We start from the raw sequence: 24,263 nt of genomic DNA, 5'->3' as shown, positions 1-24,263 counted from the left end.
ATTGATTTCCTCAAGAGTACTGATCCCCAACACCTGATTTCCATTCTCTACGCTGAGCTCCACACCCCCAGCTCCACAGCCATTGCCTACGCTGCTAAGATCCCCCTGGGAGGCGGACGTGGGCACTATAGAGGATGACGAATGGGATGATGCCTTGGGGACGTGCAAAGCGGTGTCCCCTAGGCTGTCTGATAGGCTCACCCAGTTGTTCCTCCTCCACCGAACCTATCAGAGATACAGACCTGAACTGTCGCCTAACTGCCCGATGTGCCGGACGGCTGTGGGAAATTTTTTCCACCTCCTCTGGAGCTGTCCCCAGCTCCAGGGGTATTGGAAACAGATTGTCGCATTCCTTCACGACAAAATGGGCTCCCCGGTACAGCTGGTCCCCAGGCAATGCCTACTGGGTATATACCCAGATGAAGAAATGGACAAAAGCCTACTTGCCTTCCTACAGACCACTCTGTTTATAGCTCGGAAGCTTATTGCCAGAAAGTGGATGCAGGATTCTCCGCCCACGTTTGGGGCGTGGAAGGCCGAAGTCAATGATGTCATACCGTACCATAAAATTATGTATAAAAACAGGGGAAATCTGGCCAAATTTGCTAAGATCTGGGATAGATGGGTCCAGAGTCCAGACACTGGGTGTTAAGGCACTCCATGTCAACGGTTGGAGCTCCCTTGGGTGGCAGCACTCCCTCTTTTTTTGAGTTTTGTACTTGAAATGTAAATTGCTATGTACTAATGACACAATCCGCTCTGATTTTGTCTGCATGCACGGACCTAGTTGATACTTGTTTTGATGTATTAATTTCTGTACACCAATGTCTATCCTGCTTTTTTTGTCCAATAAACTCACTGGTTTTAAAAAAAAAAAAAATATATGTACTGCAGACCTTAATTGCTTCAATACCGGATAATTTCACCCCCTTCCTGCCCAGGCCAATTTTCAGCGTTGTTGCACTTTGAATGAAAATTGCACAGTCATGCAACACTGTACCCATATGGAACTTTAAATCTTTTTTTTTTTTACACAAATAAAGCTTTTTAATCACCACTCAGTTTTTTATTATTTGCTAAACAAAAAAAAAAAACGATCAAAAATTAAAAAAAAAAAAAAAATAAAAATGTTTTTCTTATTTTCTTAAAATAATGTAAATAATTCTTTGTAAATAATGCTAAATAAATTTAGGCCAAAATGTATTCTGCAACATTTTGTGGGTGAATTTAGCCCAAATCAGTGTATATTATTTAGTCTGTAGGAAAATTAGAGTCCCCAAACTATTGAAAATATATATATATATATATATATATATATATATATATATATATATATATATATATATATATATATATATATATATATATATATATATATATATATATGTGGGAGATTAGCGAGGAGAGAAGCGATGTAATGGAGGTATTTCCCACTATTCTATTACAAAAACCAACACTGGACATTATGTAAAACACTAAAAGTGGATTCTAGGATTTTAATGACGTTAAACATGGTTCACACGGGATTCCTGGCAGGCAGGGAGGGAAGGGAAAAGACCTACCCCACCACCCCCACTGTTGCATTCAGCTTCGTTTGATGGTTTAGGATTGTCGGTTCATAGGACGTAGGGTGGTTCTTTGAGTGGAACTGCGTCACTTCTGGTTTTCCGTGTAGACTCGTCCCAATCCCACTGGGAAACACAAGGCTTGAGCCTCTCCAAGTCCCCCAGGGCTGGGCAGTAGCACGCCAGTCATGCTGTCCCTGACTCCGTGTGTGTTGCTGCTGCGCTGCATCTTGCATAAAAGTGTCAGTGTATTTCTGGTAAGTGACTTTGCTGTCTGTGGGGCGGATATAGATTGGACTGTAGAAGCCCCCACTCCCTCCATCCCCAACCCTTATTTAAATGCATTTATAACTAGAAATTGTGTGAAGTGTTCTTGCCGTGTGCTGTGTGGGAGTGGCAGCAGTTAAGAAATTGTGAGGACTATGGCTTAGCAACATTTTTAGTGGCAGCAGGGATAGCTGAATGTTTTGATATAAGATTTGTGTAGGTGGGATTTTAGAAATCATGTCCTGATTTTTCAGCTCCCACTCTAGTTTTGAACATTCCGCCATTTATTCCTATGGGACCAATTTACCCACAAAAACGCAGATATTTTGTGAACCATTCGGCGAAATGTTTCACAAAGTAATAGCACACCAATTGGGAATAATCCGCACGTTTTCGGTATATTACTGTCTATATAGTGTAAAAACTGTGGGAGGAGTTAGGGTGGTAAATTTGGCTATAATAATAAGAATATAGTAGGTGTTCAAAAGGATCATTAACAAATTATGTCATAAACCACAAACACTAACAGCGCTGAAGTGCAAGGGATATTCGTGCACTCGCACAAATCCGTAAAAACAGTCTGTTCAAGGTTCCGTGGAGACTCCTGTATCTCTTATTCAAGGGAAAGGTGTGAGGGACCTGGATAGAAAGCACCACACTTCCACCACCGCCAAGTGCTCCCCCCCCGTAATGGGAACTCACCAGATGGCAGGTGTATATGAGCCCTTCACTATAAACCAACTCTCTTCAGGGTACAGGACTCCAGAATCGGATCTCTTTGCCTTCTTATCACGCTGATACTCCGTCCACCAAAGCATATACAAATGAACAGAGTGGGGGCAAACAATAGTGTAATTCCGCAAATAAGGTTTATTGAAAATCACACATAAAGAGCCCCTCTCCCCTAGGATGTCTACTCACAAGAAGCCAGAATGAATGAAGGCATATAGTACGGCATATAGTACGCTTAAATGACCACCGAATCCCAATAGACCACTTGCGTTGCCCAGGAAGGTGTCCGGCGTATATAGTACAGTGTAATGGCGACCGCGCACACACCTGCCATCTGGTGAGTTCCCATTACTTGGCGGTGGTGGAAGTGTGGTGCTTTCTATCCAGGTCCAGGTCCCTCACACCTTTCCCTTGAATAAGAGATACAGGAGTCTCCACGGAACCTTGAACAGACTGTTTTTACGGATTTGTGCGAGTGCACGAATATCCCTTGCACTTCAGCGCTGTTAGTGTTTGTGGTTTATGACATAATTTGTTAATGATCCTTTTGAACACCTACTATGTACTTTATTTATTTATAACAGCTGCTTAGACTTTATGTCATTTTCTTTCACCAAGTTGTCTATCCAGTTGTCCTATATAGCGCAGGGTGAGTGAATATATGTTTATAGGGATCCTTGGTTAGATACATATTTTGCACTCCTATCATCCAATAATAAGAATATATATGTGAGAACAGTAAGTGGTCTTGCCACGCAAGAACACTTAATTATTCCACCTTAGCAATCATCTGTGTGTGGGGGTTGCAGGCAAATGTTTTACTATTTCCTATGCATCAGCACGTCATATTGTTTACCAATAATGGCATCATTGGCATCCTATATGTGGGGATGGATAGCCTGCATCGCCCAGACAGGAGATCTGCATGAATGAGCTCATCTAGTCCTGGTGTGACCCTTGTCTGCTTAAAAAGGAATTAGGGGTTCACTGACTTTCTGGCAGATCAACAGGTATTTCTGTGTACCTGGTATAAAACCTGGGGAATGGTGTAAATAATTACAGCAGATTTTTTCTTTCCAGGACATGAATAAATCAACAGCATGCAGACCTGTTAAACTTCTATTTGCTACATGATGTCACTTACCCTTTCATTATGGCGGGGGTCCAGTGTAAACCACAATGCCACAGCACACCTCTGACCCTTAGTGACTGCTTTTACTCCATGGGGGTTCTCTTCTCCGGAGGAGAACCCCACCATTCGCCCACACTGTGGCCTGACTTCAGCCTATAGATAAAAAGCACAGCACTGTCACACCCAGCGAAATTACATTTGCAGATGTTTTTGACAATTCCATTGTTTTGGTCCATCTAAAACGGACATGAACAGAGAAAAAAAAAAAAAGAAGAAGAGCTCCAAATTCTGCGCGCGTGCACACTCCATTCAGACAGGATTTAGATGCAGATAGGAGGCAAAATGACATCACTGATGCCTAAGAAAAGGTGGAATCTGAAGTACTGTTTACTGTTAATTCTTTGGGCGCTTTAAAGCTAATTTTGATGATTATGGCTTACAGCTAGTGAAAACCCCAAATTCTGTATCTCAGAAAATGAGAATATTACAGGAGACGACTAATAAAAAAAAAAAAAAAGTATTTTTAATACAGAAATGTTGACTTCCTGAAAAGTATGTCCATGTACTGTATAGTATGTACTCAATACTTGGTCGGGGCTCCTTGTGAAAGAATTACTGCATCAATGCGGCGTGGCATGGAGGCGATCAGCCTGTAGCACTGCTGAGGTGTTATAGAAGTCCAGGTTGCTTTGATAGCGGCCTTCAGCTCATCTGCATTGTTGGGTCTGGTGTCTCATCTTCCTCTTGACAATAACCTACAGATTCTTTATGGGGTTTAGGTCAGGTGAGTTTGCTGGCCAATCAAGCACCGTGATACCATGATCATTAAACCAGGTATTGGTAGTTTTGGCAGTGTAGACAGGTGCCAAGTCCTGCTGGAAAATGAAATCAGCATCTCCATAAAGTTGGTCAGCAGAGGGAAGCATGGAGTGTTCTAGAATTTCCTGACTGTGGAAAATGTTGCATTTCATTTGGAAATGAAGGTCCCAGAGTCTGGAGGAAGAGTGGAGATGCACAGAATCCAAGTTGCATGAGGTCCAGTGTGAGGTTTCCACAGTCAGTGATGATTTGGGGAGCCATGTCATCTGCTGGTGTTGGTCCACTGTGTTTTATCAAGTCTTAAGTCAGTGCAGCCCTCTACCAGGAAATTCTAGAGCACTTCATGCTTCCCTCTGCTGACCAGCTTTATAGGAATGCTGATTTCATTTTCCACTAGGACTTGGCACCTGCCCACACTGCAAAAAGTACCAATACCTGGTTTAATGATCATGATATCACTGTGCTTGATTGGCCAGCAAACTTGCCTGACCTAAACCCCATAGAGAGAATAGAAAGAAGTTGTGGGATATTGTCAAAAGGAAGATGAGAGACACCAGACCCAACAATGCAGATGAGCTGAAGGCCGCTATCTAAGCAACCTGGGCTTCCATAACACCTCAGCAGTGCCACAGGCTGATCGCCTCCATGCCACGGCGCATTGATCCAGTAATTCATGCAGAAGGAGCCCCGACCAAGTATTGAGTGCATATTATACTGTACATAGACATACTTTTCAGTAAGCCAACATTTCTGTATTAAAAATCCTTTTATTTTTATTGGTCTTCTGTAATTCTCTAAGATACAGAATTTTGGGTTTTCACTAGCTGTAAGCCATAATCATCAGAATTAAAAGAAAGAAATGCTTGAAATATATCACTGTGTGTAATGCATTCATATAAAACATATATAATATATCACTGTGTGTAATGCATTCATATAAAACATATATAATATATCACTGTGTAATGCATTCATATAAAAGATATATATATATATATACATATACATATATATATATATATATATATATATATATATATATATATATATATATATATATATATTATATATATATATATATATATACATATACGTATACACACACACACACACCCACACACCTATGCCAAGAGATCATTTTTGTTTTTAAGACCGAACACATTTCCTAAAGGCTACCATTGGCAAATGTTGGTGTTTGAAAGTGCAGGAAGCAAAGTCTGTTAGACCCTGTTGACACTATTGCAGTGCGGGGAACTGCATGTGATTCAAACAGGAATCGCACTGTTTTCCTGTTCATATCACATGCCATTCTTTGCAGTGCGATTTGAGCTCATTGGTTTTTTTATGGCTCAATTCGCAGCACACCCGCATATAAAAAAGGTACATGGCACCCTCGCACTCTCGGCCCAGCTGTGTTTGAAATGTGGTACGCAAATATGCGCCCACTCGCCGAAAGGCCACATATTTGCGTGCCATCAGCACCAAGAGGTTAATCTGCCTATTTGTTCCTTGGTCAGTTACGCCTCAGGAAAAGTGGAAAGTAAAAAAAAAAAAAAAAACACATAAATTATTCCTTTAACCTCCCTGGCGGTCTGATTATGTCAGAATTTCTGTGCTAAAAGCGGTACATTGTTTTATATTTTAGGCCTGTAATTCTTAGGAATAACTCACTTAAATCTGTCCAAACAAGAGTCTAGTAGACATCCTGGGTATGATAAAAGTTTGAAATACAAAATCATAAATTAGAATATAAGAATAAATTTCATCGAATTCTTCATTGTTTTCGAAGTATAGATATTTCATTATGGAGGGAGAATCTGTACTCGGGGGCGCTGCCTGATCCGTATCGCAATCAATAGAGCACCAAGCGCGCACATCGCTGAGCTCAGTCGCAGAATCGTCGCTGTTGTCACTTTTAGTGGCTGGGGAGGAATTTTCCCACGAATCGCCATCGCTCAGTTCTTCAAATAATTCTGATACACCGTCGCTGTTTTCCAGTTTGTCCAAAAGCATTTTTGAGCTAAAAGAACGCTTTTTGGATGCCATGGACGTTAACTATCCAGGCACAAAGTACCGCAAAAAGTACAGGCAGGGCACTGGAAAAGCCTCTAGGTGAAATGGCTTGATACAAAAGTTGTAATTCTAACAGATTACCCTGTATTATGTCATTTTTTTTTAATCTCCCGTCGGTTCTGCCCCCCCTGCAACACGGCACTCGCAGGGAAGGGAACCGGAAGAAGGTGCGGGCCAAGCACAGAGCGAGAGGACAGCGGGAGGAAGGCTGCAGGAAGGATGGGAAGGACGGCGAAGGATCGCAGGGGAAGGAGAGTATCATTCTGGGGTAATCCTGAGTGTGGCTTGGGGTTACCGCTTTTGGTACTGAAAATTAACCCCAAATCACACTCGGCATTACCGCCAGGAAGGTTAAGAACCATACTTACTGTGACTGTTTTGGCATCCAGCTCTGTGAAGTAGAAGTTTCCTCCCTCAAAGTCTCCATTTAAATATAATATGGCACTAAAAGAAAGACAAACATTAGGGAGTGTGCAAAACAGAACAAGTGTATATTTCAGTCTGTCTACCAAACCATGTATGATGCAATTTGCAAACACCAAATGACACCTCTTACTTGCCATAAGCAAAAAAACACAGCTTCTAGGCTTTATAGGACCTATAGCCTAGGCAAAGGTCACATGGTCTCTGCTTATACAGCTGCAAGAAAAAGTATGTGAACCCTTTGGAATGATATGGATTTCTGCACAAATTGGTGATAAAATGTGATCTGATCATCATCTAAGTCACAACAATAGACAATCACAGTCTGCTTAAACTAATAACACACAAAGAATGAAATGTTGCCATGTTTTTATTGAACACACCATGTAAACATTCACAGTGCAGGTGGAAAAAGTATGTGAACCCCTAGACTAATGACATCTCCAAGAGCTAATTGGAGTGAGATGTCAGCAAACTGGAGTCCGATCAATGAGATGAGATTGGAGGTGTTGGTTACAGCTGCCCTGCCCTATAAAAACACACCAGTTCTGGGTTTACTTTTCACAAGAAGCATTGCCTGATGTGAATTATGCCTCGCACAAAAGAGCTTTTAGAAGACCTACGATTAGGAATTGTTGACTTGCATAAAGCTGGAAAGGGTTATAAAAGTATCTCCTTGCTGTTCATCAGGCCACGGTAAGACAAATTGTCTATAAATGGAGAAAGTTTAGCACTGCTGCTACTCTCCCTAGGAGTGGCCGTCCTGTAAAGATGACTGCAAGAGCACAGTGCAGACTGCTCAATGAGGTGAAGAAGAATCCTAGAGTGTCAGCTAAAGACTTACAAAAGTCACTGGCAAATGCTAACATCCCTGTTAGTGAATCTACAATACGTAAAACACTAAACAAGAATGGATTTCATGGCAGGATACCACAGAGGAAGCCACTGCTGTCTAGGGATGCACCGATCCGATATTCGGATCGGATATCGGCCTCGATACTGGCAAAATAGCTGGATCGGGGATCGGTAACAAACCCACGGGCCGATCCAGGGCGTCGCTACTCTCCAGGCTTCTGACCCTCCCTCAATCACTTCAATAGGAGAAAAAAAAAGCTTTTAGTCATCTAATTCTACAGTTGCAGGCATTCTTCTTCTGTTTATAGGGGGGGGGGGGGGTCGTATTTCTTTCGGTATCCACATCACTGGCTGTGTGATGTGGACACTTCCTAGGTATCTTCCGATCCCGATACCAATCCGGAAGTATTCCGATCCAGAAGTACAAAACAGTACTTCTGGATCGGAATCGGCGATTTCACAAAGCAAAAGATCGGGATCTGGACCAAAAAAGTCAGAACGGTGCATCCCTACTTCTGTCCAAATAAAACGTTGCACGTTTACAGTTTGCACAAGAGCACCTGGATGTTCCACAGCAGTACTGGCAAAATATTCTGTAGACGGATGAAACCGGAGTTGTATATTTTTTTTCTCTCGCCTCTTCGCTTTTTTTCTATCTCACTTTCTCATCATCTACCTGTGACCTACCTTCCCTTTTTATCTTCCTATATACGTTGAAGGGGATAGAAGGTATTGGGCAGTGATGATTAATACAGAACTAAAACTAAATTAACTTATCAAACTGGGGGAAATTCATCACTGGCCATGAAAAATCGTTATAGTTGAAAGTAATAAAGATAACATACATGACATAACCCGCATTGATTCATGTATTCACCAATGTTGACTTTTTGTTATTGTCTTGTTTACTTGATCTCAGTGTACATGCCTGTTCATCCTTTCGCTTGTCAAATAATTAAAATATTTGAAAAAAAAAAAAAAGGTAGAACATATGTAGGAGGATTGGTTTCATCTCTGTGACCAGTCACTTCACTGGGTATATGTAAGGGTTTACAATTACTGTTAGGGTCCTTTTACACGGGCGGTCCAATCAGATCCGCCTGTCAGTTTTTAGGCGGATCTGATCGGATCCTCCATGCATCCTTATGGGGCAGCGGATGTCAGCGGAGACATCTCCACTGACACCCGCATCCGATCCTGTCCCTGAAATCCGGACGGATGGAAACCCTATTTTCCATCCGTCCAGGGGATCAGATGAGAGCGGACAGGCGGTCCGTTCTCATTCGATTCCCCATAGAGAGCAGCGGGGCTCTGACACCTCCCTGTCATCTGGAGCAGTCATCTGCCGGCTCAGCGGGGATCGGCGGATCGATACCCGCTGAGCACGGTCCGCAACGGAATGCGGACTGTGTGAAAGGACCCTACAGCTGAACTCCAGCCAAAATATTTGTTATAGGGGTTGGATTTTTTTTTTTTCTTATTTAGTGGTCAGGGGTTCCCTTTATAGATAACTTTCCTTTCTTCTTACCTATCTTGACACAGCAGGAGAAAACTCCAACAGGTAAAAAAAAAAGACGGAATTAAAAAAAAACTAACAGGGCTTCTACCTTCTCCCATTCAAAAATGTAAAGTTTGGAGATGGGCTTAGCAGAGCACATTACTGCAGCTGAGTAGGGAATATTTCCAGTGCACATCGCAGGTCTCATCAGGTTGCCTTTGGCCTAGGGCAGAACATTAGCCTGAATTTTCCTGTCTATGCATTGCACAGAGATTCCAATGTACTCATTTCATGACCGTTATTAACAGAACAACCTGAATCTCAGACAGGTAGCAGCTTGACTGAGACAAGGGGAAAAAGTTGTCTGCGCTCATACAAATGTTAAACACATACCATAAATCTGAGGGGTCAGAAATGTCCCTGGGGCAATGAGGTCACAGGGCCCAAATGTAACCGATACATGTGATCCCATTACACACAGGACAAGGCTTTCATATTTCTATACCACTTCCAGTGTAGCAGAGTAGACTGTTTGTACTACAAATTAGTGATCGACCGATATCGATATTTCGTTGCCCATACCGATATTTTGGCCATTGCATTGAAAATTTCAAATTTTGCAAAATAAACAATTTTCAACACAAATCTGTTAGGGTCCTTTCACACAAGGCGGACCGTTTTTTCTGGCACTTTTTTTTTTTTTTACGGACACGGATGACACTTGTGTCATCCGGTCCGTATGTCCGTTTATCATCCCATCTGTTTGCGGATGATAAACGGAGATAATGTATGTCAATAGGATTGCGGATGTCAGCGGATGACACCGCTGACATTCGTTTTTGCGTCCGTTACGTTTTTTAAACGGAAGAAAAATAGGGTTCTCTTCCATTCCAAAAAACGGAACTGATCGGAAAAGGACGCAAATCGCAATCCTATTGACATACATTATGTCCGTTTTTCATCCGCGATCGGATGGGATGAAAAACGGACATACGGTCCGGACCACCCGTGTGAAAGGACCCATATTGAACAGGTTAATGTTTGTTTATTAACCACGTGACCTCCGAGATCGTCATTGTATGCTGGACGGAGCGGTATCACCCGGGTGTCACTTACTGCAAGTGGGTGAGAGATACCGATGTGCCAGTGCTTATATCTTTAATTTGTACATATGTGAGTGGCATATTCAATAACATTTGTAAACGGAATTATGCTATGTGACATCATTTTACCCTTACATGAGCAATATTTAGAATATCGGCCAGTTCCAGGGCCGATACAGATATATCGGCAAAAGTCAATATCTGGCCTTGCCGATAATCGGTCAATCCCTACTACAAACCCTTTAAAAGCTGATCAGCACATCCTGGTGAAAAAAGTCTGCTAAAACATTCATTTTATTAAATCCATTAAAATCCAGTAGTTTTTTGGGGATAACATAAGGTCTAGGCTCCATTCACACTTGTGCAACTTGTCATGCAACTTTGGACATCAGAGTTGCGCGATTTGTCATTTCCCAGGTTTTCCAAGGATACCCATTCATATATACTCAACTTAAAGTTGTAGCAACTTCAAAGTAGTTCATGCACTGCTTTGGTCCGACTATCATTCAACTTGAGGGCCAGAGACTTCAATGTTAACCCTCAGAAGTTGCATGAAAGTCATACCTGATTACAATGCAAATTGTGTGCAACAGTTGTCCATTAAAACTGGTCAAAGCGAATGTTGTATCCAAGTTGCACCCATTCAAAGTTGCACTCCAAAGTCTGTGCAACTTCTGAGTCGTACAAGTGTTAAAGGGGCCTTAAAACCACATCATTTATTTACTCCAAGGTCCATTGGGGAGATTTCCTTTCACATCTGTCCAGGAGTCACCGCAAAAAGTAAAAAAAAAATCTCTGCAAAGTTATGGAACATTTTTTCTTTTCACTTCTGTTGCACCTACAGGATAGAAAGTGAAGGGGAACCTTAAGGCCCCTTTCATATGCGACTTGGGACTGTAAAGTCACATGACAAGTCGTAATCCATAATTTCCAATGAGTACCATTCATATCTGTGCGACTTCAAGTTTCAACGATATCAAAGTAGTCCCTGCACTACTTTGGTCCAACTTTGATGCATTTTGAGGTCTATAGATATAGGCATTGCTTCAAGTCCAGTCAAAATCGCACGACTTTTAGGTCGCACAAGTGTGAAAGGGGCCTAAAGGATAAGTTAACCTTTATTTTTTTTAATAAATGCAGATTTTTTTGCAGATAAAAAATGTGCATTTAAATCTTTTTTTTTGGTAGGAGCCTGGAAAGCGTTGCACCTGACATCAGCAAACCACAGGTGCAATGCAGGGTTCCTGCAGATTGTCAGTGTAAGCGGTTTGCTTGTACCTCTTATGGGCAAATCAATGAACTACCAAGAGCGCTTACCAGCGCCCTGATAAATCACTGAGAACTACAGGTCGTCTCTTGTAGAACTCTGTAAATGAATAATGCGGCCGTGACTGCATAGCCCCAAACAAACTGAACCGCTGCTATGATATGACAGGGAATCCACAGCAGAAAAAGTAGACATCTGAATTAGACTTTTTTCGGGTATTTTTATTTAAATATTGTTTTGAATTTGCGCAAATATCTCGGGGCCTTACAAATCAGTAGCCCCTTCTTTTTCTTCTACAGATCATGTGCAAAAAAAATATATATGGTTTGAGGGGTCTTTTATAAACCCTGGAAACTAATTGAAAAATGAGAACCTCCAGATTTTTGGAGGATATTTAAATGTTTTGTGTACGTTTTGATTTTCACCATTTCGCAAAAAAGGCGCAATGTAATATTTACAAATATTTGTTAATTATTAACTGAATTCAGGTTGGCATTTATATTTAGGAGTTTTTTTAAGTAAGGGAAAAATAAAAAAGCAATGGAAAAATTGCAAAAATGGGTCGGCCAGCTGAGTTTTAAAAGTGGAGCGCAGGGCCTGGCAACAAAAGGGTTAACTATTGTAATTACCATGTGTCACATACACTCAATATGGGACAGCAGTGCACTGAATGGCAAACTGCATATAGCGGCTACGAGTACCACCATACTCAGATAAAGCACACACAGAAGAGGGGATGATAAAACTACCTGTAATCTCGGAAAGTATATGCTGGGTTCTCCTTCACACACATCAGAGCTTCGGCATTTAAAATGCAGTTATCAACATGGACAGGATGGCTGAGATCTTTTCTGTCTGCTTGTTTCTCTGCAAAATAAGAAATTCAAATGTTAATACCAAGAGAATAACCTACCATTGCTTTCAGAATGCATTTTCATTTTTTGTTAACGGTCTATCTACATCTTATCTTCCAGAAGGGTGACTGATCACATTTTTATTGAGCAAGCTTGAACACACAGCTTTCTATTTATTAAAAGGGGGGGGGGGTAATAAACTCAAAAGCATTATATTGCAGCCTACCAATTATTAGATGTGATGGCTGCATTAGGTTTCCTTTTTAAGCCCCTGTTCACATTGAGTGCAGCTTTGAAATTCGAATTTTAGGGGTCGATTATCGGTGGGGCCGACATTCACATTTCTTTTTATATAATAGTTATTGGTCACAAACTTAGCCAGCCACCCACCCACCCACCACAGGGTGCTAACCAGCCATTCACCCACCCACCGCAGGGTGCCAGCAACCCACCGCAGGGTGCCAGCCAGCCACCCACCGCAGGGTGCCAGCCAACTTTAAAATTTACAGAATATCGGCTATTGGCCTGATGGGTGGCCGAAAAATCTGCATCGGTCCTGAAAAAATGATAATTGGTCGACCCCTATTTGAATTTTAACTGAAATTGCACGATTTCAAAGCCGCATCTCAGTTTAACTTCGGGTTGCAAATTTGAAGACATATATGTGGCTTCAGGCACAGATGTCTATTGAAGTAGCACCCGAACTTGCCAAAAGTAGTGCATGTACTACTTTTTCAAACTGATGCAGGACCAAAGTCAGCGTGGCATCAATTTGAACAATGCCATTGCCGGCAACAGGATGCGACTTGTCATGCGATTTGTTTTGACCTGATTTTACTATGTAAAATTTATGTAAGACAAACAATCTGTATAATAAGGCTTACCTTACCTATGGGTACTGTAAATATCTCCTAAACATGGACCGTTTAGGAGATATTTACTATTTATTCAGCCGATGACAACAGCGCATGCACTCTCAAGAACGGCCACCTGTGCTGTTTTTCAGAGCCCTGTCACTGCGGCTCCCGCACGCATGCGTTGGAGTGAGGTCACGCAGCTCCAGCCAGTCACACAGCTGGAGTCTGTGGACCCGGAAGGAGGACAGGTGAAGATGGATGCGGCCTCCAGCGGTGACAATGAGGGCTTAATTTTCAGGTAGGTTTCACAGAATGCCTTTACTTTGCAGGTCAGGACAAAAAAATAAATAAAGGCAGCGCTTTACTTCCGCTTTAAGGCCTAAATAAAAGCACAATCCCTGTACAGCAGTACTTAGAAGAGAAGCTTGGCGTGTATATGTAACAGGTCATAGATGAGATTTATTGCTCCTCAATGACTGTACCTTCAATTGCTGATCGGCACACCAGATGAGAATAGGAGAAGTACAGAGGGTTTTCCAGGCGGAAGTAAGACTCCACCAATCGCCGCACTTTGTCTGTGACGTTATAGTAAAGGTGCGCACTTTTCAATGGCACTTTCCCTTCTTGTCCCATCTGAAAACAAAATGGACAGAGTTACTACAGGACAGAGTTACTACAGGAGTAACAGGACAAAGTTACTTACTACAGGACAAAGTTACTTACTACAGGACAGAGTTACTACAGGACAGAGTTACTACAGGACAGAGTTACTACAGGACAGAGTTACTACAGGACAGAGTTACTACAGGACAGAGTTACTACAGGACAGAGTTACTACAGGACAGAGTTACTACAGGACAGAGTTACTACAGGACAGAGTTACTACAGGACAGAGTTACTACAGGACAAAGTTACTACAGGACAAAGTTACTACAGGACAAAGTTACTACAGGACAAAGTTACTACAGGACAAAGTTACTACAGGACAAAGTTACTACAGGACAAAGTTACTACAGGACAAAGTTACTACAGGACAAAGTTACTACAGGACAAAGTTACTACATCTGGCTAATTAAAGCAACATTAACCACTTTAAGACCAAGCCTATTTTTGACACTTGGCGTTTACAAGCTAAAATCATTTTTTTTTTTTTGCTAGAAAACCACTTAGAACCCCCAAACATTATATATTTTCTTTTAGATGACACCCTAGAGAATAAAATTGCGATTGTTGCAATATTTTTTATCACACCCTATTTGTGCAGCGGTCTTCCAAACGCAAATTTTTTTGAAACCCGAAAAAAAAAAAAAACATTTTCGAATTAAAAAAATAAGAAAAAACAGTAAAAAGTTAGCCCAATTTTTTCCCCTAATGTGAAAGATAATGTTACGCTGAGTAAATAGATACCCAAAAAATCTCCATAGGCAACACTTTAAAAATGTCTACAGGTTACCAGCTTAGAGTTAGAGGAGGTCTAGGGCTCAAATTATTGCTCTCGCTCTAACGACCTCGGCAATACCTCACACGTGTGGTTTGAACACCGTTTGCATATGTAGGCGGGACTTACTTACACGTTCGATTCTGCACGCGAGCCAACAGGGACAGGGTGCTTTAATTTTTTTTTTTTTCTTTTCAATTTATTTTATTATTTTTCATTTTTACAGTTTAAAAAAAAAAAATATTGATCATTTTTATTCCTATTACAAGGAATGTAAACATCCCTTGTAATAGAAATAGACATGACAGGTCCTCTTTATTGTGTGATCTGGGGTCAAAAAGACCTCAGACCTCAGAAGTACACTAAAAAAAAGAAAACCTGCCCTTTAAACCGGTTGCTAGGCAACAACATTTAATGTCACTCTGGTCCTCCAAGACCATAGAGTCAAGTGAGGGCCATCTTGCCCTCACTTGACCCTCCCGTCTCAGAGGATCCGGGACCGGATCGTTTTACCCGATGCCGGCGGGTCCGGTAAGCGGGGAAAACAGCCGAGACGCGGCGGGAGGGAGCACCTCTTCCGCCGCACCGTAAGGGTGATCCCGTGGCGAATCCGCCACTGGGACCACCCTTACCTGAAAGCCGATCGCCCGCAGTTTTCAAAAATGCCGGTATTTAGCAGTGCCCGCACCCAAAGCCGATTGAAGAATCGGCTCGGGTAAGGACATTGCAGAATCCCTGGACAGGGAAGTGTACTTTTATTAAAAGTTAGCAGCTACAGTATTTGTAGCTGCTGACTTAATTTTTTTGGGGAAGAGCCTGGAGCTCCTCTTTAACCATCCTTTAAATTATGATAAAATTACGAAGTCCCTCATGCTACATAGTTGAGAGCAGATCTATAGGAAATTGTACAATAAGATTGCAGAGTTAGCCTCAGAAATATTTTAGACTGGGCCTGGTTCAATTTAGGAACACCATGCACTTTAACCAAGGTGTTACCTGCAGCAACCAATCAGCTTTTAAAACCCCACAGCAGCCATTATAAGCAACCCCTTTCACTTTTCCTTGCAGTGTTTCCTATAAAAGGCACACTATGGCATTTGTGGATTGCATTTATGAAATGGAAGCGCTTCTATATTAGATCACTGACTTACCTTGAGAGCTTTATACACGGTTACCCCATAGAACTTCTCATTAGGAGTGTGGGGGGAGGTTGTACCCCGATAGCCATCACCAGCGGAGGCTGCAGCCTAGAAAACAGAACAGAAATGAGATTAGAACTGGAGCATATTATACGGATGATAAATAGAAACCATCTGTAGTTTTAGGCTAGGTTCCCACTTGTGTGGCCCGTGGTTTGCACGGGCACGAAAGTCCACTTATTTGAATGGGGCGGTAGTGCCCCACAACACGCAGGAAAGAAGTCCCTGCACACAACAAAAGGTATACAGGCATCTATATTTTTTTATGCTAATCTCTTAACGTTATCTGTAAAGAGTGAAGCTTAGTACTGCTGCCTTCTGCTTATTACCCAGTAGTACTTTTGCTCCCTTCCTGATCAGGCCAATTTACAGCGCTGTCACACTTAGAATGACAATTGTGCGGTTATGCAACACTGTACCTATATGAAATTTCGATCATTTTTTTCACATAAATAGAGCTTTTATTTGGTGAAATGTAATTACCACTGTTTTTTTTTCTTGCTAAATAAAACGAAAAAATAAATACCAAAAATTTTGAAAGAAAACCTTTTCACGGTTTGTTAAAAAAAATTGCAAACCGGTAATTCTTCTCTTTCACTGATGGCCACTAATAGGCTGCACTGGTGGGCACTGATAGGTAGCACTGGTGGGCACGATTCTGGATAAAATGAGAATCATGATTCTCAGCGTAACATCTTTCACGTTATATATTGGGCTAACTTTACTGTTTGCTTGTTTTTTTTTCATTGAAGTGTATTTTTTCCCAAAAATTTTCTTTATTTCTTTGAAAGACAGCTGCACAAATACAGTGTGACAAAATATTGCAATAACCGACATTTTATTCTCTAGGGTCTCTGCTAAATATACACACACACACGTGTGTGTGTGTGTGTGTGTGTGTGTGTGTGTGTATGTATGTATGTATGTGTATGTATGTGTATATATATATATATATATATATATATATATATATATATATATATATATATATATATATATAATGTCTGAGGGTTTAAGTAATTTTCTAGCAAAAAAAATTAAGATATTCACTTGTAAGCAACACGTGTCAGAAAAAGGCTTGGCCTTGAATTGGGTAAACTGACCTCATTTACAGAGGGAAGTTCATTCCTTTGATCTAAAAGAACCAAACAATACAAGGTTTCTATTTAACTCAGCGCTGAGAAATGTTGTGATAAACTTTTCCGGTGTTCTATCAGAATGCCCCTACCCATCAGATTGTGAAACGGAAGTGATGTTCAGATCAAAAACCACTTATTGCGCATGTGTGATGACGGGTAGCGGAAATTGGATAAAACTCCCATGCAGACATCTTGCTTTCATTTTTAGAGTAATTTTAGCAAAAAAGTAAGCATATATAAATATAGTAGATATCTGGTATGCTGTTTGGATGTTTCATTTTGAAAGCCAAAAGTGTTACAGCCCATTCACACTGCCGCGACAGGATTTTGTGGGGCGACCTGTGAAGTGAATATAATTGAAGTCAATGCAAGTCGCCTCCAGGTCGCCCCAAAGTAGTACAGGACCCTTTTTCTAAGTCGGAGCGACTTGTGTCACTCCTATTAGAACCGGTCCTGTACTATTCAATGGCGAGCAAGCGACCGACCGCGACTTGTCAAGCTACCAAGTCGCCTGACAAGTCGTGCTAGTGTGAATAGACCCTTAAGGAGGAGCAGTGCGGGGTGTACCAACATGGCCTCCACCACCTTCCTACTGCTGGCATCCAGCTTCTTTAAAAATGTAACCTCAAAAACAGCATCACGTATGTCACAATACTATATTTATATACGCTCACTATTGCTAAAAATGCTTCGAAATTCAAGACGTAGCTGAGTGTAGTAAGATGTCGGCATGGGTGTACTATCAGATTACCACTACCCGTCAGATCATGAAGTGTTTGGAATGCATAAGGGTATGAAACGTATGGTGGAACACATCACACATGCGCTGCAAGTGGTTTTAGGTCCAAACATCACTTCTGTTGCACAATCTGATGGGTAGCGTTTTTTTTTTTTTTTCTTGACAGCTGTGAGCAAAGAACAGCTCTGTACTTGGTACATGAATCGTGGAAATGCCGGATTAAGATCATGAGAGGTTGAATCAAGGTCGTGATTTTTTTAACGATTAATCGTGCAGCTCTAGACTGCACTAATAATCAGGACACAGATAATAAGTGCCCCGATTATCACGGAAGATGTCCCTTTCAGACAAGCCAGTTATCGGCTCTACTCGCTGCACGCTGTCAGCGTAAGGAATGGAACGCCGATAACCGGCTTGGCGTTTACATCGTGATCAGCTGTCATTGGACACAGTTGATGACGTAGTAAGGGGGCCGCTGTGATTGGCCTTTTACCCCAATCTGTGATCAGCTGAGTACAAAGGACGCAGTGATCACAGAGCACACGGGCAGCGCGATCACAGGACGACGTCCATGGACGCCCTCCTGGCAATGTAAGCCCACGCTGTAGCACTCCTTCGGCTATAGCGGGAACGGGAATAGGTTAAACATGCTGGACAGACTCACTAACCCATTAGGGAAGCTTGACTATCTGAACATACATTCATCTCTTGATACCCATCATTTCGGCATGCAGTTTTCACTGAAGATCTCTGCTTATGCATCTCATGACCCCCCCCTCTGCAGCCAGATGCAGTCCTGACTGGTCCATTCAGTCTGCGGACCCCCCCAAAATACTTCCAATACATGGAGATTGGAAACTGAGTAGATAAAGATCTAAACATTAATACAAATCAGGAGGTTTTAGCATAAGCAACCAATTACAGAAAATCAACGTACGATTATAAAATAGGAGGTGGGGAAAACCAGACCCCACACAGAGGCTGAAAATGGTGTTTCATCATGAAGACCCTGCAGCCGCCTTTGAAGGAGCATTCACACAACCCTATTATACAGGATTTATATAGAGCCAACAGTTTGCTTAGCATTTTACAGAGTGAGGACAGACAGTACAGTTCCAATACAATTCAATACAGGAGGGGAATCAGAGGGCCCCGATTGTTGGAGCTTACAATCTAGGAGGGAGGGTCAAGCGATACAAAAAGTGTAGAGGGGACGAGAGCTGATGGAGGAAAAAAAACTACAGTTGTTACAGTGAGGCAGAATAGGCTTCTCTAATTAGAAGGGTTTTCAGGGATCGCCTAAAAGTAGAAAGAGCAGGAGACAGTCGGACAGATCAGGGTAGGGAGTTCCAGAGGATGGTAAAGGCTCCTGAGAAGTCCTGAGGGGAGCATTTGAGGAGGTGACGAGGGAGCTAGAGAGCAGGAGGTCTTGGGAGGATGAAAGCGAATGATTAGTTTGGTATTTTGAGACTAGGATAGTGTTGTAGCTGGGAACAGAGTTGCGGATGTCTCTTTGTAAAAGTAATTGTTAATATTTTGGATTAAATGTCATCACCCCCCCCCCCCCCCCCTGCAGAGAACTGCGCTTACATTGGTGAGCCGTAAGAGTTCCCGGCATTCGTCTTCAGAGATGACCCCATCAGTCACCACCCTCTGAGATCCGTTCAGAGTATTTGAATTCATCACAACGCTGACCTCATCAAACAGAACCGGACCGCCTGTGGATGGAGATTTGGGGTTACACATTCTTCAAACAAGCAGAAGTTCAGTAAAAATAAAAGCTGTAATAAACCGCATTAAAAAAAAAAAGGCACAGGGAAGTTCAGGTCATAATGTGCTAGCATGCATCCCATACCAGCACATTATGACAGACTTCTTTGAAAACTAAGCCCTCCAGCAGCGCAGAGTCACCGCTGAAGGCGCTTCTATCTTTACCAGGTCTTCTTTCCAGGTGTGTGGGCTGCGGTGATATGAATGGCCAAGCCGGCGATTAGATCACTGTGCGGGAATCACTGTTTACGTTGCGGCTCTGAAGAAACAGCACGGGTATGATATTCCTTCCGAGCTCATGTGTCGGTGAAGTCACCGGTTGCATCTAAAGTAAATACTTCCTAAACGGTGCACGTGTAGGAGATATTTACTGTACCTATAGGTAAGCCCTATTATAGGCTTACCTATAGGTCATGTGACGGTGTTCATTGTCACGGAGTGAGGGACAGATACTTGGGGGACGCTGAGAGAACGGTTTGGATGGCTTCAGATGGGAGAGTGATATTGGTCATTGGTGGCTCTCAAGAAATGTGGAGATTTAATCCCACTTTGCACTGTGAGACCTGTTGCCATGAATTCTGTGACAGACTCATTGTCATTGGCAGTCTTGTCCTATTGTCTATCTATTGAGCTGGGGTGTGAATTGTGTTAAGCCTGCCTGTCCCATTGTTAAATGTTAATGACCTCACATTGTTCTGTGCAGATAATTAGTTCAGGTTAATTCGGTGTCTGTATACAATTTCATCTGCATAGGATAACGTAATCAGGCAACCCCTGACCTGTGTTTAGTAATTTGATCAGGAGGGGGATGTGCTCATGTGTGTATAAATTGAGTGTGAAACTGTTCAATAAAGGAGAAGGTTCCAAAACTTGTACGAGCTAAGTTGTTGACTAGCTTTGTATGGGGGCGGCTGGGAAAATCTGGGATATATGTTCATGACTGCAAAGAAGCCGTATGCTGACAGAAGACCACAAGTACAGTGTGGGTCGGCGGTTCCGTTACAGGTCAAAATTATACAAGGGAGTTTACTCCCACTTTAGGGATGCCCATAAATGGCTACATTTTAATAGGTTGTTTCTGCTGTTTTTTTTTTTTTTTTAAAGGTAAAACATCATACCAATGTGTGTGGCGTTACAGCACAGCAATTGCATGAAAAGGCCCTTGATCAGATAAATAGAATTCCAGGTACATCAAAACAAAAAAGGTGTTTTAAAAGTCTTACAATTTGTTTTCTTTAGAAAGTAGCCCAAGCCTTCGTAGAGAAGCCTGTCACCTGCCAGCATGCTCCAACGAAGGACCTGTGCTCTGTGTAAAAACAGTGATTTCTCTGCAGAGGTCCAATATGTGAAATGGTGAAACAGACCTACAGCTCTGCAATCAACAAGCTTATGTTCCCAGCTAACTGAGGAGCTCTAGCTCTGGTGCATAATGTGTTTGGATTGGCTGCACTCCTCCTTCGGATCACAGGAGTGCAGTTCGTTCTGCACTCCTTTAACTCGTTTTCAGCAGACAGCAGGCTGAAGCCCGCTGTCTGCTGTTGTCACAGAGCAGGTCCAGGTTTGGGAAAGAGGACGACAATGGAGTTGGGATCCGCCCACATGCCTGGACCGGCACCTGGCTTAGCCTCTCCGTGAGCCACTGAGCCGGCTGCTCCCGCCCCCTCCACAGCCCAGCGCTTTAACCACTTCTGGACCGGAAGATTTGCCCCCTTAATGACCAGGCCATATTTTACGATTCGGCACTGCGTTACTTTAAACGGACAATTGCGCAGTTGTGCAATGCTGTACCCGAAATAAAATTGATGTCCTTTTATTCCTACAAATAGAGCTTTCTTTTGGTTGTATTTGATCATGTCTGTGATTTTTATTTTTTGCGCTATAAAACAAAAAAAAGAGCGACAATACTGAAAAAAAAAAAATATTTTTCACTCTCTGCTATATAAACATTCTCAAAAAAAAAAAAAAAAATCGCAATAAGTGTATTTTGATTGGTTTGCGCAAAAGTTATCGTGTCTACTAACTGCGGGAAAGATTTATGTAATTTTTATTTTAACTAGTAATGGCGGCGATCTGCCATTTTTAGCGGGACTGCAACATTGCAGCAGACAGATTGGATCCCTAACTGACATTTTTTACACTTTTGGGGGAACCAGTGACATTACTACAGTAATCAGTGCTAAAAAAAATGGACTGTTACTGTAATAATGACACTGACAGGGAAGGGGTTAACATTGTGGATGATCAAGGGGTTAAAATGTGAGCCTAGGGGAGCGATTCTAACTGTGGGGGGCGTGGCTTGTGAAATTACCATAGAGACCTGTGATCCTATATAGAAGGATCACAGGGGCTCTGTGATCATTCCAGAGAGAAGAACGGACGGCTGTGTTTACAACAGCCGACCGTCCTCTCTCAGCGGGGAGCGATCGCGGGTGTCAGGCGGCAATCGGAACCGCCTGTCCCCTGCATCGGCTTACCCGCTGCCAAGTGGGGGCGGGAGCGCGCTGCCAGCGGCGCGCGCGCCCCCTAGCTGCCTGCGCGCAGCCGACCTAGGTCTACGTCGGTTCGCGCAGGAGGGCAGAACTGCCGCAGTAAAAAAGGCGGCAGCGGTCCGGACGCGGTTAATGAGCACGGGCGGAGGCGGGGGCAAAGCAGAGAGCTAGTGATTGACCGCCACCAGCTCTCTGCTCATGGAGCACTGAGAACCGAGCGACTGGCGGTGTCTGATTGCTCAGGTGTTAGAGTCGGCGGGGACCGATGCTGCATCCACCTAGGTACGTATGAAAAAAAAAAATCCAATACATCCCATGGTCATCTGTTAGGGGCAGGGTGGGAGGGGAAAAAAAGCAGTGCAGTGATTGCAAAAATCTAGAAAAACCAATCAGATAAGCACTGAGAACTATAAAACATCTTCCGATTGGTTGCTATGTAATACTTCTCCTGGCACATGCCAGCTTGCCTTATTGAATAAAAAAAGCGTGTACTTAAACGAGTGAGGTTAGGGGAATCACACCTTCTCTGACACCGCGATTCAGATCCAGGGCCTCCTTGGTTTTTTCATCCACCAGATTTTCAATTTCTTTCATCAGGTTTCCAATTTCCTCAGATATTCTCGCCGCGGTCTCACGCTCCAACCTGGAAAGAAAAAAAAAAAAAAAAGATAATCACATAGGCTTGGCTTTTCTTGGCAATTTAGAATTCTGGGATTCTGATGAAAATTAGATCTTCATACTATGGCAGGAGTACACGATAAGAAAAATCGCACGAAAATTTTCATTCAGCGAACGAACAGCCGATTTTCTACTCGTTGCTGCCCAGCAATCAATACCCGATATTGATATTATGAACGAAAAAGACCGATTAAAAAAAAAAAAAAAAAATGAAAAATGATGTCGTACCGTTTGCGAACAAACGATTTTCAATTCGTTGGTGTGAAGATCGTCATTAGAAAATCTATAGAACGTTATCACGCATGAGCGGAAATAGTTGGCGACCCGGAAGCAGTGTTCAAGAACGAAGTTTCGTAAACTTGTTTAGACACAGCGGGAGTTGGGCCGGAGGAGGAGAGGCGGCGATCGCCGGGGAAAGTGAGAGAAGACCCCGCCTACTTATGTAAACAAAGCAGGCGGATCTGCTCAGTGACAGACAGGGAGAGATCACAGGATTCAGCATAGATGAACCTGCGATCTCTGTCGGTCACAGAACCCCCCCCACAAATGTCAGTAAGCATGAAGCATACATTTAACCCCTTGATCACCAACAGTGTTAACCCCTTCCCTGCCAGTGTCATTATTACAGTAACCGTGCATATTTTTAGCACTGATTACTGTAATAATGTCACTGGTCCCCCAAAAGTGTCAAAAATGTCAGTTAGGGGTCCAATCTGTCCACCGCAGTCCCGCTAAAAATCGCAGATCGCCGCCATTACTAGTTAAAAAAAAAAAAAACACTGAAAAAAAATTACATCTTTCCTCTAGTTTGTAGATGCGATACATTTTGCCCAAACACACTTATTGGGATTTTTTTTAAAACCAAAAATATGTAGCAGAACACATACTGGAATGAAAGGATGAAAAAAAAAATATTTGATTTTTACATTTTTATTTTTTTTTTATTGGGAATGTTTTATAGCAGAAAGTAAAAAAAAAAATGGATTTTTGTAAGATCTTACCGCAAAATCCTTTTCTCCTTTTCTCTTAAGCTCATTGACAGACGTAGTCCTCGTTGATTCAACACACTCGGGTTATGCTGCCCTCTACAGGAGTAGGACTAGACAGGAAAAAAAAAAAAAAAACACACTCTGGCCACACCTTAGGGGCAGTCCCCGAGGGTATATCCTCTCTCTCTCTCTGCTACAGCAAATCAGTTATGTCACAAAGCAGTGTTTAGAGAATTTAACCCAACCCAACTCAAAAACAGAGGGGCGGGTACTACGTCTGTCAATGAGCTTAAGAGAAAAGGATTTTACGGTAAGATCTTACAAAAATCCATTTTTCTCTGTCGCTCATTGACAGACGTAGTCCTCGTTGATTCAAC

At 42.3% G+C, this 24,263-nt stretch overlaps 1 protein-coding gene across 1 annotated transcript in view; it reads right to left on the bottom strand.

Moving 5' to 3' along the window:
* Positions 1 to 24,263, bottom strand: part of P3H1 (prolyl 3-hydroxylase 1) — an 83,821-nt gene that overhangs the window by 2,374 nt on the left and 57,184 nt on the right. Inside the window, exons 8-14 of the mRNA XM_082274453.1 lie at positions 22,741 to 22,862; positions 19,551 to 19,678; positions 16,035 to 16,130; positions 13,928 to 14,078; positions 12,484 to 12,601; positions 6,957 to 7,032; positions 3,709 to 3,849 (exon numbers count right to left, since the gene is read on the bottom strand). Of these exons, the coding sequence (XP_082130579.1) occupies positions 3,709 to 3,849; positions 6,957 to 7,032; positions 12,484 to 12,601; positions 13,928 to 14,078; positions 16,035 to 16,130; positions 19,551 to 19,678; positions 22,741 to 22,862 (832 nt within the window). The remainder of the gene's footprint in view (positions 1 to 3,708; positions 3,850 to 6,956; positions 7,033 to 12,483; positions 12,602 to 13,927; positions 14,079 to 16,034; positions 16,131 to 19,550; positions 19,679 to 22,740; positions 22,863 to 24,263) is intronic.

The sequence above is a fragment of the Pelophylax lessonae genome (assembly GCF_965119305.1).
Source record: "Pelophylax lessonae genome assembly, chromosome: 12".
NCBI classification, from domain to species: Eukaryota; Metazoa; Chordata; class Amphibia; order Anura; family Ranidae; genus Pelophylax; species Pelophylax lessonae.
The sequence above is the reverse complement of the archived record's forward strand: the minus strand, read 5'-3'. Positions and strand labels throughout refer to the sequence as shown.